Here is a 14,208-nt window from a genome sequence, read left to right on the forward strand (position 1 = left end):
AACAGGAAACAAGACACTAGAGCAATTTAAAACAAATGACAAAAACAAAAAGATAATGCAAGCACAGAAATGTAATCGCAAACACAATTTAAAAAACACGCAAAATACGAAACAAAGCAACAAAAAGTAATCACAAACACAAATCAAAACACAAAATATGAAACAAACAAAATCTCCAAAAGTTATCACAAGTGCAAATCAAACAACGCAAACACAAAATACAAAAAAATGTGTAATCGTGAACGCAAAAAAAAAACAAAAACACAAAAAGGTAAGTGCGCAAAACAAAATGATGAAATGATGAGACACAATTGCCGTCAGTTACACACGACTGTGACCAAAATAAAACACATTTGTAAAAACCCTATTTTAGGGACCAGCATGTGCTAGACTTTTTTGACAGGTATATTTACGTAAGGCAGTGCTTCTCAATTATTTTCTGTCATAAAGGTAAGAAGAAAACATATCTCCCCCCCAGCTACTATAAATAGTACCATTTGTCTCTAAAATTGTTCTAAGCACACCTCTGCATAACACTGTATCCTTAATAACGTAAAAGAGAATAAAAAAAGAAAGAAATATGGACCAACTTACAACAACGAATAGCTTTATTAACTGTAACAGAAAAGATCTAAAGTGCATCTGAAATTCAAAAATAAAATTATTATTATTATTATTTTGTTTTTTCAAGAGAGCTCAGAATTGTTCATTCGGTAGTCTTACCGATTCAAAAATTAAAATTACATCCTTAATTAAACTATAAACATTTTTTGACTGACCATGTCAAACCATATGATACGGGAAAATAAAATTACATAAAATCAATAAATAATAATGTATTCAAACTGATCACCCACATTAACTCAGGAGCACAATATTAAAAAAACAAACAAACTTTAACCTGCAAAACAAAAATATATAAAATAATTTTAGCTGTTTTTTTTTTGTTTTTTTTTTATTTGCTGTGTGCAATGCGCGCATGCTCAGTGCAAACAATTGCACTTTATTCTAGGACAGTAAAAAATAAAAATAAATAAAAAAAATAAAATAAAAAAGCATGTTCCCCGATGATGGAGCCTCGCGCCCCACTATTTGAGAAGCACTGATGTAAGGGGAAATGATTTTTTTTTTCTTCATAAATAAATTTTTTTTTTCTTGTAAGGTTAAAAATGACTTGTCACAGCAACTTTCTTTCTTTTTTTTTTTTTTTTTTTAAATCCACATTAGATTATGAAGAGTTGTTTTATATGAATATTTCAGCTCCATGTCTGACAAAAATTGAGTCGGTGTTTCATGCTTTTCTGGGGTTTATTAGTAAAGTTAGTAAAGTCGTCCCATCATTATGAACTTGAGTGAGATGGCCTTCATTGGCTACCAGGAGGTTGGCTCACTGGTACAACTTTATCCACAAGACCATCACAGTTCTGTTTACATTAGTCTCTTTGGAGTTTTCTTTTAACCCATTGTCTTATTGGAAGACCTCCTTCAGCATCAATCCTTGGTTGATGACATGATCAAACGATATTCGCGTACAAAATATCGTCCCACACCCAGTATAGTAATTCACCGAATGTCAGTGAAGGCATCGTGACAACAATCACCAGTAGTGATTTGGCCTGGCACTGGCAGGTTGTGGTCGTTTCTGGTCGGCACTAATTGTTTGTCACGTCGCTGCAGCGGACAGTTCAGGCCACACCAACCAACAAACTTTATATCACCATAAAGTTAGCGGAAAATATTGTAAAATGTTCAAGGACTCGTGGGCGCTCGAGGCAGACATCCAGGAAGCGAACTCTGCCCGCGTGCAGGTGATTTTTAGTGGGGCTAATGGGAGCTGGATTGGAGCTAGCAAAAGTTTGGCTAGCACTTTCGAATCAATGAAAAATAACTACATCTTCTTCTTTTTTGTTTCCCCCCCTCACAGTTTGAGCCCACAAAGAAGATTGCTGTAGCTAATCGTTCGCGGATCTCCAGAGATGTAAACGGTAACGAAATATACTTAATACTTTGATTATCAGCCACAGATGATTCTAGGATCATCTGTTTAGGGCTGCTATAGATGTTCAGGGTTGCTTGGGTGCTACAAAGTGCGGGATTGATGGTGGCATCCATCCACTTGGTACTTTAGGAGCTTGTCGTTATATTATATATGTTATATGTCGTTACTTGCCGCTCCAAACTTGCATGGGAAGTTAACGAGTCAAAGGAGAAAAGGACTTAAAATGTAAAAATATCTATTTCTACAGTAAACCAGCTCCCCACAGTTTACAGTGAGAACAAAAATGGACTTGGACTTGTTTTTGAAATTTTCTTTTCAATTAAACACAACATATAACATTAACAGACATTAACTTAATACAGATTTTTTTTTTTTTTTTTTTTTTTTAACTGTATATTGCTTGACTGTGCGGTTATAAAAAAATATATATATATATATATATATATATATATATATATACATTAACATGCACATAAAAAAAGAAATGTGCTTAAATCTACAAAGTAATAATGGATGTACGATCGGCCGGCCAATTTATCGGCCCTGGTTTCCTTAATTTTGGAAGATCGGTGATCGGCCGATCCCTTAAAAATAAACCAATCTTTTCCACCAATCTCATCTCCCTCCTCACAGGTCTGAAAAAGTCATCCACTGTCCTCTTCTGCTGAGATGACTAATAGGATTTTCATTTTTATTTGAGGGAAGTACTGCGATTGGCTGGCAACCAGTCCAGGGTGTCCCCCGCCTACTGCCCAGAGGCAGCTGAGATAGGCTCCAGCACCCCCCGCAGAATATAGATGGATGGATGGATGGATGGAAGTACTTCATGTGCTCAACTCAACTCAACTCAAATTTATTTCTATAGCGCTTTCAAACAGCCTGAGCTGTCACAAAGTGCTTTACAGAAACACAAAAAAACCAAAGCTATAACATAAAACATTAACACCAATACAATACAATCACAATAAATCAACATTCTTCCATCCCAACATACACTTTGCTGTTTGAAGCAGTTTTAGATAAAAGAGGACAGAGTCAGTCTCCATTCAGCAGTTGATCATAGACGTGATCTCAACATGTATGACGCCACACACGTTTGCTACAAGCTAAGTTTGCTTATAAGCTAGCTCCTAAACAAGCAGCTCCTGCGTTCGGGATAAGCACCATACACACACACACACACACACAAGGAATCGCCCAATTATCCAGTCTCATCCAAAATGCCGATCTTCCATCTCCACATCCCGCGCACGCAACCGCGCTTCGCGGCGACATTCGCGTCATCAGCTCCACCGCCATTCGTCTTAAAACAACCCATTTGTATTATTTCACCGATATTGTTCGATGTTTTCCAATAAAACAAGATTGGAAGACTGAAGGCATATTCGGTATCGTCAAAAATCGGCATCGGCAGGTCAGACTTTTGAAAAGATCGGGGCTCGGTGATCAGCTGGAAAATTGTGATCGGTGCACCCCTTTGTACAAGTCTGTGTATGGGTGAAGTGCAGACGCATCATATAAAACCTATTCACAAAACAAATAGATTTGAACACTGTCTGCCTTTTTACATGTCTTTAATACGAATACTTCAAAATGGAGCCTTGGTTTGCTGAAAAACAATCTTCTGTCAATTTTGGAGGTTCACTTTGTTATTCTTCACTTTGAATATGTGGCGACTGTTCAGGAAACCTTGAGAAGGACGAGAGTGGACAGCGGGGAAAATGGGAAGGTGACAAAGTGGACCCGGCTGAAGCGTCCCTGCTCAACAAATTAATCCGTCGCGCCCTTGTGAGTGGGAGACACGAGGTTGAGGTCTTGCAGCGGGACCCGACATCCCCGCTGTTCTCGGTCAAGACCTTCGAAGAGCTGCGCCTGTGAGTTTGTCCACACAACCACAGCTTTTTTTCTCTACATAAAGGTCAGACTCAATTTCAGTGAATCCCACACCTGAACAAATTCATTTAAATGTGAAGCCCATATACTAATATGTGACATGATGGCCTTAGCTTAACTGGATCTCTATGCCGTAGTCCAGAGAGGAAGATGCTGAGCAAGGACAGGTGACAAAGACGCAACGGCCTAGCTGGAGTCACCTATCAAATTATTATTACTACATGTTTTTTCAACCATTAACTTGATGATTGATGATGCAATGTTAATTTTCAACACTGTAGATTGGTCAACAATTCGTAAAAATGACACCCCCATGTGTTGACTGACCAAAAGTACAAATTGTGACTAACCCCGGGTTTTCACCGGATGCGGTTGCGGTGCGGTTGCGGTGCGGTTGCGGTGTGGTCCGGCGATGCAAGCAATTAGATTCCATTCATTTACACCGCTTGCGGGTGCGTTGCGTGTCGACTGCGTCTCAGCTGCGGCCTTCCGCAAGGATAGACCTATTTTCTATTTTTGCCGGACGCCGCAGCGGTAGGCCTCCGGCAAATGGCAAGCTAGCACAAAACACATCGAGCGGGACAGGAAGACCGAGGCAGTTTCAAAATAAATTTCCGGTTACCTTTCAGAATAAAACACTCGCCAGCTCCTATTTCGCAAGCTTTTCAGCAAAATGTGACGTGGGCGTCGCCGGGCCATGTGCTCATTCACGGTTTAGACGCCAGCGAACATGGACGAGGAGAGGTTTATATTGGAGGTGGAAAACCACAAAATAATATATGACACGGCACATCCTTTTTATAAGGACAACCAAAAAAAGGATGCTGCATGGAATCTCATAGCAGAAGAAGAAGAAAAGGTTCAATCAAAAGAAGTCCACCTCTCTTTCTGCTTCTCTGACTTTCTGTATGTTTGTCGTTGTGAAATGCCACATGATCGCGCGCGCGGTCCCGCGAGACATGTTGGGAAGTGGGCGGCGACGGAGCTGCCGGACCGCAGCTGTGCGGAGCCGGTGTGGATTGACAAAAAAATGGACCCGTCCGGAGCACGCAGTCAAGACGCACCGCACCGCACCGCACCGCAACCGCATCCGGTGAAAACCCGGGGTTATGAGGTGTCGGCTGACGCCAGCGATAAGTTGTTGATAAAAGGCAGTGTCCTCACATTTCCAAAATAACGATTCAGGAAATGAAACACAATCTTGTTTGAACACCAGTCTGTGCCGTGTCGACCCTCTGCCCCTCGTCTGACAAAATGCCTTCGATATTTAAAAAAAAAAAACTAATAAAAAAAGTCGATGACTGTGATTTATAACTTTCCCCAAACTTTCGAAGGTCTTCGGGTCGTGAGTTATTCAATAAATAAACGAGCTACAATAATGTAGTGAACAAAAAGGAAATGAATCTGTGCGCAAATTAATCTATATGTCTGATTCGCTTACTTCTGCACCAAATCATTTCATCTATCTATTTTTAACAAAACATGCTTACCTTACCCTTCGTTATTGTCTATCTACTAAAAAACTAACAAACAGGTGTTCAGTTTTGAGGTGAGATAATTCAAGCTACTGTGCTGTGAAAAAAAAGTGTCCCCTTCAAAAAAAAAAAATTCTCCACTTTAATCTTCAAGTTAATCAAACAAATAGCATAAAATGCATCCAAAAGGCAGAAATGTTCTTTGCAGTAATATTCTGTGCCTTCATTAGTCTTCATTAGCAGTGGTGTCCAAACTACGGCTTGGGTGCCTTTTGTGGCTCGCCACCCATTTTCTAGAGCGCCTCAGCATATACGGGTCATTCGATGCCAAATCAGCCAAAAAAAAAAAATTAACCATGCAGATTTTATTATATAAATATAGTATATATTCAAATTTCAATAAATGTTTGACTAATTAGTGACTCTTCAATGAATATCGGAGTGTATGGATACTTTCAAGAAATGCTGATTGAGTCCAAACCCAGCAGGGCTTTGAGATCGACAGACTAGTGGAAGCCAGAGTTCCAAGCAAACACGGTGAAGCTGCATTTAGCTATTATGCTGCACACAGATGGAATAGGCTGCCAACAGAAGTGAAGTCAGCCCCGAGTGTAAATGCTTTTAAATCCAGGTTAAAAAACTTTTTTTTTTTTCTTATACCTTTGATTAGGGACTTTTAAACAGCTTTAATTAAGTTTTTTTTTCCCCCTTTTTAAATATTATTTTTATTATTTTAAAATTCCTTATGCTAAATGTTTTAAAGTTTGTTGAATAATGTTTTAAGATTATTGTATGTTCTTTTCAGTAAATTTTGTAGCTTATTTTTCTTCCTGTGAATGTTAACGACTGTTTGTTGATGTTTGTGTTGTCTTTCCTTGTGTAAAGCACATCGAGTTGCCTTGTGTGTGATGAAACGTGCTGTACAAATCAACTTGCCTTACCTTTCACCCCTTATTGTTGCTAAACAAAATTGACATCTCTGAAAATGTTGTTTTCCAGAACGTGAAAATACATTTCATGCAAAATTTGGATAGTCTCGTGATCCACAAGGTCAGTTTCAAGGTCAACTAAAACTAAAGGTCATAAGATGAAGGAAAGGAAAAGGAAGTGCTGAAAATTTCAAATTTGGCCTGCGTTAGCTCCAAAACCGCTGTTCCCATTGACATCAAATTTGAGATTTAGTGTTGTGAGATCATTTTCAACAGGTACAAAAAGTTTCATTCAAATCAATATCTGCACGGCATTGAATGACCCATAACCTTTGACACTTTTCAAGTGCATTTTTTGACTCTTGCGGTCGACTGAAAATGACGTCATAGTTGCGCAGGCCTCGGCTAATAACCAATCATTCCTTTCCTGGGGAAAATGTCGCTTTTGATGTATTTTTCTTGCATGAATAGGAATCAGGACCTGTTGATGGGGGTCTATGGCATGGGCTTCAATAGGCCTTCCATGATCCAGGAGAAGGCTCTACCTATGATGCTGGCACAACCGTGAGTCCAGTTTTACGCTGTGTGGTTTTAGAGCTGAACAATTGGGGAAAATCTCATTGCTTTTTTGTTTTCTTTTTTCCACCTCAAAATTTGTGATTATTTGTTGCACGGTCATTTTTCAACAATAAAATACATCTTTATTAGAACAAACAATATCAGATCTAAAAAGAAAAATGAAGCATTCATTAATATGACAGATAGTTTAGCGACTAAAATTACAGGTACAAACTTACACTTTGACATCATTTTGCCACACAGGTGTGATGTCAACATAATATGCTGTAAATAAGCAAGACCAAACTAAAGTCTTAATCACTCAACTTATCATTATAGACCGATGAATAAACAGATCATGTATAAAAATGAAAGCTTACTGATCTCTAGCCACTAAGATCACACATGCTAACATACTGTATAGGGAAAAGTAAGATTACACCTGTTTATGAAATAACATCACATCTTTCTAATTTGATTAGCACCAGCTGGCATCACAACTCTTTGTTGTCTCATTGATTAAACATGGCAAAACGTCTTTTTTTGTTTTTGTTTTTTATCAAGTCACAATTATAATTATTATGCAAATACAGTTAATCGTTCAGACAAAAATGGAAACATTTTATTTCCATTTCTTTCTGACCAATTGGTGACCAGAACTTGTTTTGACTCAAAATTCGATAATGGAAAATAATTTAATTGTTTTTTCCTGCCCAAAAATTGGAATTATGATATCATATGCAATTATTTTTGTCAGGGTCCTTTTCACTGATTGTTTACCCAGCAAGCAATAAATTACCGTACAATAAACAATGCAATCAAAGTGGGGGAAATAATCTGTTTTGTTCTCCAAAAAATAAAAGAATAAAAACATCGCACGTCTTGCGATGTGGCTGTCGCGCAGGCGCACATCACGATGGCGATGTTCAAACGATATATCGTGCAGGCCTACTGTGTAGCTATATTGTTTATCAATAGATGAATGAAATGCACTAAACCGAGGAATCATGAAACCATGAAAATTCAGGTTTGTTTTTACTCTAAATAAAAAAATTTTCAATGTTTTCACAGCATATCTTTTCTATCTTGCTTGTGTTTTTACGTCTTTAAGTAATATGATATTAGCAATAATTTTTGATATTTTTGGTCGTGACACAATACACAATTGGAACTAAGAAGGACAATCAAATAAATAGATTCTTTTGTTCAAATAATAAGTGCTCCATGCACGCTGCAGTCAAGTAGTAAATCAGCCACCACAAGGAAATGTCGTGACTATCAAATTGAATTTGCTGACATGAGGAGATAAAGGCTCAACCAATAATGACTCCTGGAAAAGCGTTCCAATATTGACTGACTCTTACAGAAACATGACCCAAATCTCAGATTTGAATTTGGACATATACTGGGTGTGGTTGATATATTTTTTTTAAAGAATTTAAAATAACACTTGCACTTTTGATCCTTTCTTTACTTCCAGACCTCAGAATCTGATTGCCCAATCACAGTCGGGCACAGGCAAAACTGCTGCCTTTTCTCTGGCCATGCTCAGCCACGTGAACCCCGCCCACAAGTGGACTCAGGTAAGCCATAGAGATCCTGATGTCGATGGCATTTTGAGCACACATAAAGTGGAAATAAATAAAAATGGATAAACGCTAGTTTTCGCCTTCCGTGACATTGCAGCCCGTTAACGCTGCGCCAATAATTTCCTGTGTTCAGAGAAAGTCACGTGACAACAGCATCTCTGTGTGACCTGTTGATATGTTCATTTGTTGACTGCCAAAGCTTTTGTTTTCCCCTAGGCTCTTTGTATTGCACCCACATACGAGCTTGCCCTGCAGATCGGTCAGGTGATGGAGCAGATGGGCAAACACTGCCCTGATATCAAGCTGGCGTATGGCATAAGGGGCAACAAAAGTAAGAAAGTCGAGGTCACGGTCTCTCCGCTTATATGTCTGAAATCAAAGAGTTTGGCAATGTCACTTGTTTTTTCTGTTTTGTTTTTTGCCCAGGAGATCGAGGCCGTCTTTTGCAGGAGCAGATTGTCGTAGGAACACCGGGCACCATCCTGGACTGGTGCTACAAGTTGAAAGTCATTGATCCCAAGAAGATAACCATGTTTGTCCTGGATGAGGCGGACGTGATGATCGCCACTCAGGGCCATCGTGACCAAAGCATCCGCATCCACAGGTCAGGACCATCACGGTCAAATAAATACAGTAGGATGGATGGACCCAATCTTCAAAGGCATGCTTCAACTCCAACTTGAAACCGGTCTGTGTGCAGTATCGTGTCCCCTGCCCCTTTCGTTTTAGACCAAACCATTCATTGAATCATGATATATATCATGTTTATGCATTTTCTATAATCAATTCAAAGTACTGTCCTGTTTTTTTTTTTATATATATAATAAAAGGGATCGAATATCCATGCTATCTGTACACAATTGTGGCGTGTGCTAAATTAACCAGTTTGCATACGCTTCTCATGCATTGCATAAAATGAACTCTTTAAACAAGTTTGCAGACACAATACTGGCTGTTTACATGTACAAACCTTTAATCTTCAAAATCATGTGACTGTGGGTGAATGATGTGGTTTAATAAATTGTTTCAAGGACAGTTCTAAATACGCTTTACGAACATAAACAGATGTTTGTTGATTGTTTACTTTGGCGGCTGACCGCACATGCAGCCATCCATTTTCCTGACCGCTTATTCCTCACAAGGGTCGCGGGGGGTGCCGGAGCCTATCCCAGCTGGCTCTGGGCTGTAGCCGGGGTCCACCCTGAACTGGTTGCCAGCCAATCGCAGGGCACACAGAGACAAACAAACATCCACACTCACAAGCACACCTGGGGACAATTGGGAGCGCCCAATGAACCTGCCATGCATGTCTGGAATGTGGAAGGAGACCGGAGTACCCGGAGAAGACCCACAGGGGCAGGCACGGGGAGAACATGCAAACTCCACCCAGCAAGGCCGGAGCCTGGACTCGAACCCGAGTCCTCAGAGAACATATTAAATTCTCAGTATTGTCTTCAAGTTAACATTTTGAAAAAGGTTTACTCTTGCAACAACACAATGTGTAGTCTGATTGGCTATTGCGTCATTCTTCAACGGGAAAACAGTAGCAATATGTATGTAGATATGGAATTTCCCATAAGTGATGGAAGTGCTTGAGTTAAACATGAGAAAATGTACTTTTTTTTTTTTTTTTTTTTTTTTAATAAACCTTGAACATATTGCACTTCAACGCATTAAACTGATCTTTTTTTTTTCTTTTTTCCGCTGCTTCTTGCAAATGCAGGCAGCTAACAAAAGACTGCCAGATGCTCTTCTTTTCTGCGACCTTTGAGGAGGCGGTGTGGGAGTTTGCAGAGGTGATCGTTCCCGAGGCCAACATCATCCGGCTGCGCCGTGAGGAGGAGACTCTGGACACCATCAAGCAGTTTTATGTCCTCTGCCGGGCCAAGGAGGACAAGTTCACAATCCTTTGCAACCTGTATGGGAGTATGACTGTGGCGCAGGCCATAATCTTCTGCCATGTAAGTCCTACACTGACACCAAGCACGGCGCGTTTGTGCGCTTAGCCAACAAATCCTGCATGTGTCGTGCAGCTATTTAGTCAAAGAATCAGATGTTTCCTTTTTGTGGTGGAAAACGACTAATCCATACTGGAGTTTATTAGTCTGAGTTGAGGATGATGAATAATTCTGCTTTATTATGCTTTGTTGTCTTGGCGTTAACTCAACCAGAGTTGTTCAGTGTGGAAGCATGATAATGAGCTCAGGAATGGCGGCTTACTCCTGACCAATTGGATCCACCCCCCACTTAGGAAAATGTCCTTCTTCATCTGTCTGTGCGAGTGACAGGCTGAACAATTACAAGTAAATGATGGCAGAAAGAACAGTGGACCGAGGGCGTCGCCAACATTTTTCAAACCAACAGCTACTTTTTGCGTACAGATTACTGCAAAGGGTTACAAGTTTGATACATATTTCTGGGGGGGGGGGGAATGTAATGTTCATTGAATTGAATAATTAGGAAATGGCGAAAAGTCAATATGCAATTTATTTCTGTGACTCTTGCAATGTTTATCATTTCAAATGATCTCTTTTACAATATATCAATCACAATGTCCCATCAATGATGAGATATTTTTAGAACAGCCGTGTTGGCTGCTTGTATAGTCCTTGGCTGCCTGGTGCCTGGTGACGCCTCAATTAACCTGGATAAGCAAGTTTTGCCATTCAATTAATAAATTGGGAATATTCCACGGAAGAGGCGGGACGTGATTTTGCACATCGGTTTGTTTCCAGTCCGGGTTGCGAATGTGCAACTGAGGGGCACAAAGTCGGAAGCAATTTGAAGTATTTTTGACGCAGCCCAAACGTCGCAAACTGAACCGGAAACAAACTGATGTGCCAAAACAGCCCCGCCTCTTCCGTGGCATATACCGCATAGCAACAGGCCTGGTTGATCTTGAATGCAGTGAGCCAAATTATGAGATACTTACAATCATTTTTGTTTGGTGCTGCACTATGCTTTTTTTTTTGTCCTCATTGAAATGAGAAATGACTTGGCTCACTATAGGTTGGGACGCAAGTGTTATTAGCTGCATGGAATGAGGAAAACAAAAAAAGTGATCTCTCCTCATGCAGACTCGAAAGATGGCATCTTGGCTGTCTGCTAACCTGACCAAGGAAGGCCACAGTGTGGCGCTGCTGAGTGGGGAATTAACCGTGATGCAGAGAGCGAGCATCATTGAGCGCTTCCGAGATGGCAAAGAGAAAGTTCTTGTGACCACCAACGTTTGTTCCAGGGGTAAGAGATAAAAGTCCAGTGCCAAACTGTGTTTACTGCTATTCGAAATCTAGATGTGATATTTTGGAAACTTAAAACAGACCCCAAAGGGATCAAAATAAAAAAAATAAAAAAAAAGAAGGTTGACGGTCGTCTCTGGGTCACTGGTCAATCTGGTTCCATCATTGAAAATTTGTAGGATTTATGAATCATATTTCTTGGCATGATAATTACCCAACAATCAATGTCTTATTCTCTTAAATTTTGCTATTTTTGTCAATACCTGTTCCAAAAATGTCATTCATCTTAATAAAAATAAAAATAAAAGTTTCTTTAGATCTTTTTCTTATTTTCATCTTTTGAAACAAACTCCAAATGATTCCATTCTACAGCAAAAAAAAAAATCCCCAAATGTTTGGAAGGGAATGTTGACGTTAATCCGTGAAATGTCTTTCGATATGCATGACAGATGCTTCACGGCATCAACGAATGATCGGCGGGGCACGACGGTTCAAATTTGGTCATTTGTGAATAGGTTTATTATACTCATGATTTGCAAACTCGCAAATGTCTCCTGTGCAAAGGTTTAAATAAATGAAAATACACAAGTCACTGGATGCTTTTGACAACACATCGAACTGGTCAATCATTTTTATTTTGAATTGAATATATTTAAATTGAAGTTTTAAAAAGTCTGCTTTTGTCTTGAGGCATCGATGTGGAACAGGTGTCTGTGGTGGTCAACTTTGACCTCCCCGTGGACATGGAAGGCAACGCCGATAACGAGACGTACCTTCACCGGATCGGCCGCACGGGACGTTTTGGAAGGCGTGGCTTCGCCATCAACATGGTGGACAGCGACTACGGCATGGACGTCATCAGACAAATTGAGATGCATTTTGGTACATTTCACTCCCCGTGCCCTCAATGTACCGTTCCACAAATGTAGAGGAAACACCAGGATGTTGACACTTTGGGGGGTTTTTTTCTCTCTTGATACCGCAGGCAGGAAAATCCCCAAACTTGACACGGCCAATGTTGAAGAAATGGAAAAACAGCTGAACTGATTACTTTCGTAGTCGGCTGCTTGGCAAGATGTTTACTGTGCAGCAAGGTTTGTTTCAGATGCACTTTTTTCATTTCTTATAAAACTGTTCAAAGCCAGTTTGCTTAATTTGGTTTTCCGTTGTTTGCGGTGTTGTTTCATTTACCTTTTTTTGTTTGAATATTTGCATGGCGTTTGAGTATTGAAGTGTCGTGTTTGTTTGAACATTTACGTGGCATTTGAATATTGTTTTGAGAAATATAACAACCATATTGTTACCTATAAACTGTGTTCGGGTTCATTCTGTCAAAACTGGTTTTTAACCAGGGGTGTTGGCCAACGGGAAGTTCGGGAAGAGTCCCGTGCGGCCGGTCCATTCGTTTCGGTCGGGCACGAGCAAGCGACCGTACAGAGTTGCTGCTGAGTAGTGCTTGGTTGATGATGAAAAAAAGCTTTTGAGCAAACCCTTGTTAGTTGGAAAATATTTTATTCTGGTCAAGTATACAGCTAATGTCAACGTAACTGCAGTCTCCCAAAAAATGACGCACCCAAAGGACCTTCCAGGCATCATGCTTGTCTATGTTCCTTTCAAACCTGCAGACATTCAAGTTACCCGTCTGTCCATATTCAGGTCACAAATCGAACAGCTACAGACGTTTACTTGTTGTGAAAATAAAACAAACCAAAAAAAAAAAACCTTTCCATGTCACACATCAGTCAAATCTTTTATACACCTGTCCTCGGTGGCACTCCTGCCATTAGGCGGATTAGGCAGATGCTAGGGGTGCTCGTGAGCAAAAAGGGCGACAGGGAGAAGAGACGGTTTGTTTGTTTGTTTATTTGTTTTTTGAATCCTTTGTCAGTCACGTAAACTTACGTCTTCTGTTTCATGTAAAGCCGGCGTGCCAGCCAACCACATACCTCCTTTCAAGTTTGGCTTTGATTGGCGGCTACGGCTAGCCAATGACAATCGGGATTGGAGGGGTGTGGGGAGGGGGGTCGCGCTCCGGAGACGTGCATTAGCCAGATCTACTTCCGGGGTCGAGAATCGTCGGGGTCGACAGTCGTGCGCTTTCGCCGGCCAGCGTTGGCCCAATGACCACCAAACGGCAAACCTCCATCCAGGATGACACATTGACATCGCTGGGAATCCTGCGTTCATGGTCCACTAAACGACGATTACGAGTGAGTGGCAAACTTTTGCTTTGATTAGTAAAGCCAAACAGCACGGACGAATTGTATGCGATTAACAGACCGACGCAGTCACACATACGCAACAAATACTTTGGAGCATACAATTATCACTAAAGCACAGTTGCAGTACAATGTAAGTTGAATTCTCTTTTTATTTTTTTATTTGTATTGTCAAGTTGGTTAATGTTGACTGTCACTAAGTTCTAAATAAAAAAAAACCCCAAAATATTATAGATAATAAAAATATTTTGCTTAGTTTTTCACTGAACCCATATGTCGTTTCTCTATTATCGACATAACTCAACCT

The 14,208-nt window shown here is 40.2% G+C and overlaps 1 protein-coding gene across 1 annotated transcript; it reads left to right on the forward strand.

Moving 5' to 3' along the window:
• The first annotated feature begins 1,553 nt into the window (after positions 1 to 1,553).
• Positions 1,554 to 12,993, forward strand: LOC144013236 (ATP-dependent RNA helicase DDX19A-like). The gene is made up of 11 exons (XM_077511831.1): positions 1,554 to 1,808; positions 1,925 to 1,985; positions 3,684 to 3,873; positions 6,768 to 6,860; positions 8,335 to 8,437; positions 8,660 to 8,774; positions 8,870 to 9,047; positions 10,167 to 10,404; positions 11,521 to 11,683; positions 12,373 to 12,564; positions 12,668 to 12,993. The coding sequence occupies exons 1-11, from the start codon at positions 1,746 to 1,748 to the stop codon at positions 12,727 to 12,729; spliced, it is 1,458 nt and encodes a 485-aa protein (XP_077367957.1). The 5' UTR covers positions 1,554 to 1,745; the 3' UTR covers positions 12,730 to 12,993.
• Positions 12,994 to 14,208: the final 1,215 nt, after the last annotated feature.

This window comes from Festucalex cinctus, chromosome 2 (genome assembly GCF_051991245.1).
Source record: "Festucalex cinctus isolate MCC-2025b chromosome 2, RoL_Fcin_1.0, whole genome shotgun sequence".
NCBI classification, from domain to species: Eukaryota; Metazoa; Chordata; class Actinopteri; order Syngnathiformes; family Syngnathidae; genus Festucalex; species Festucalex cinctus.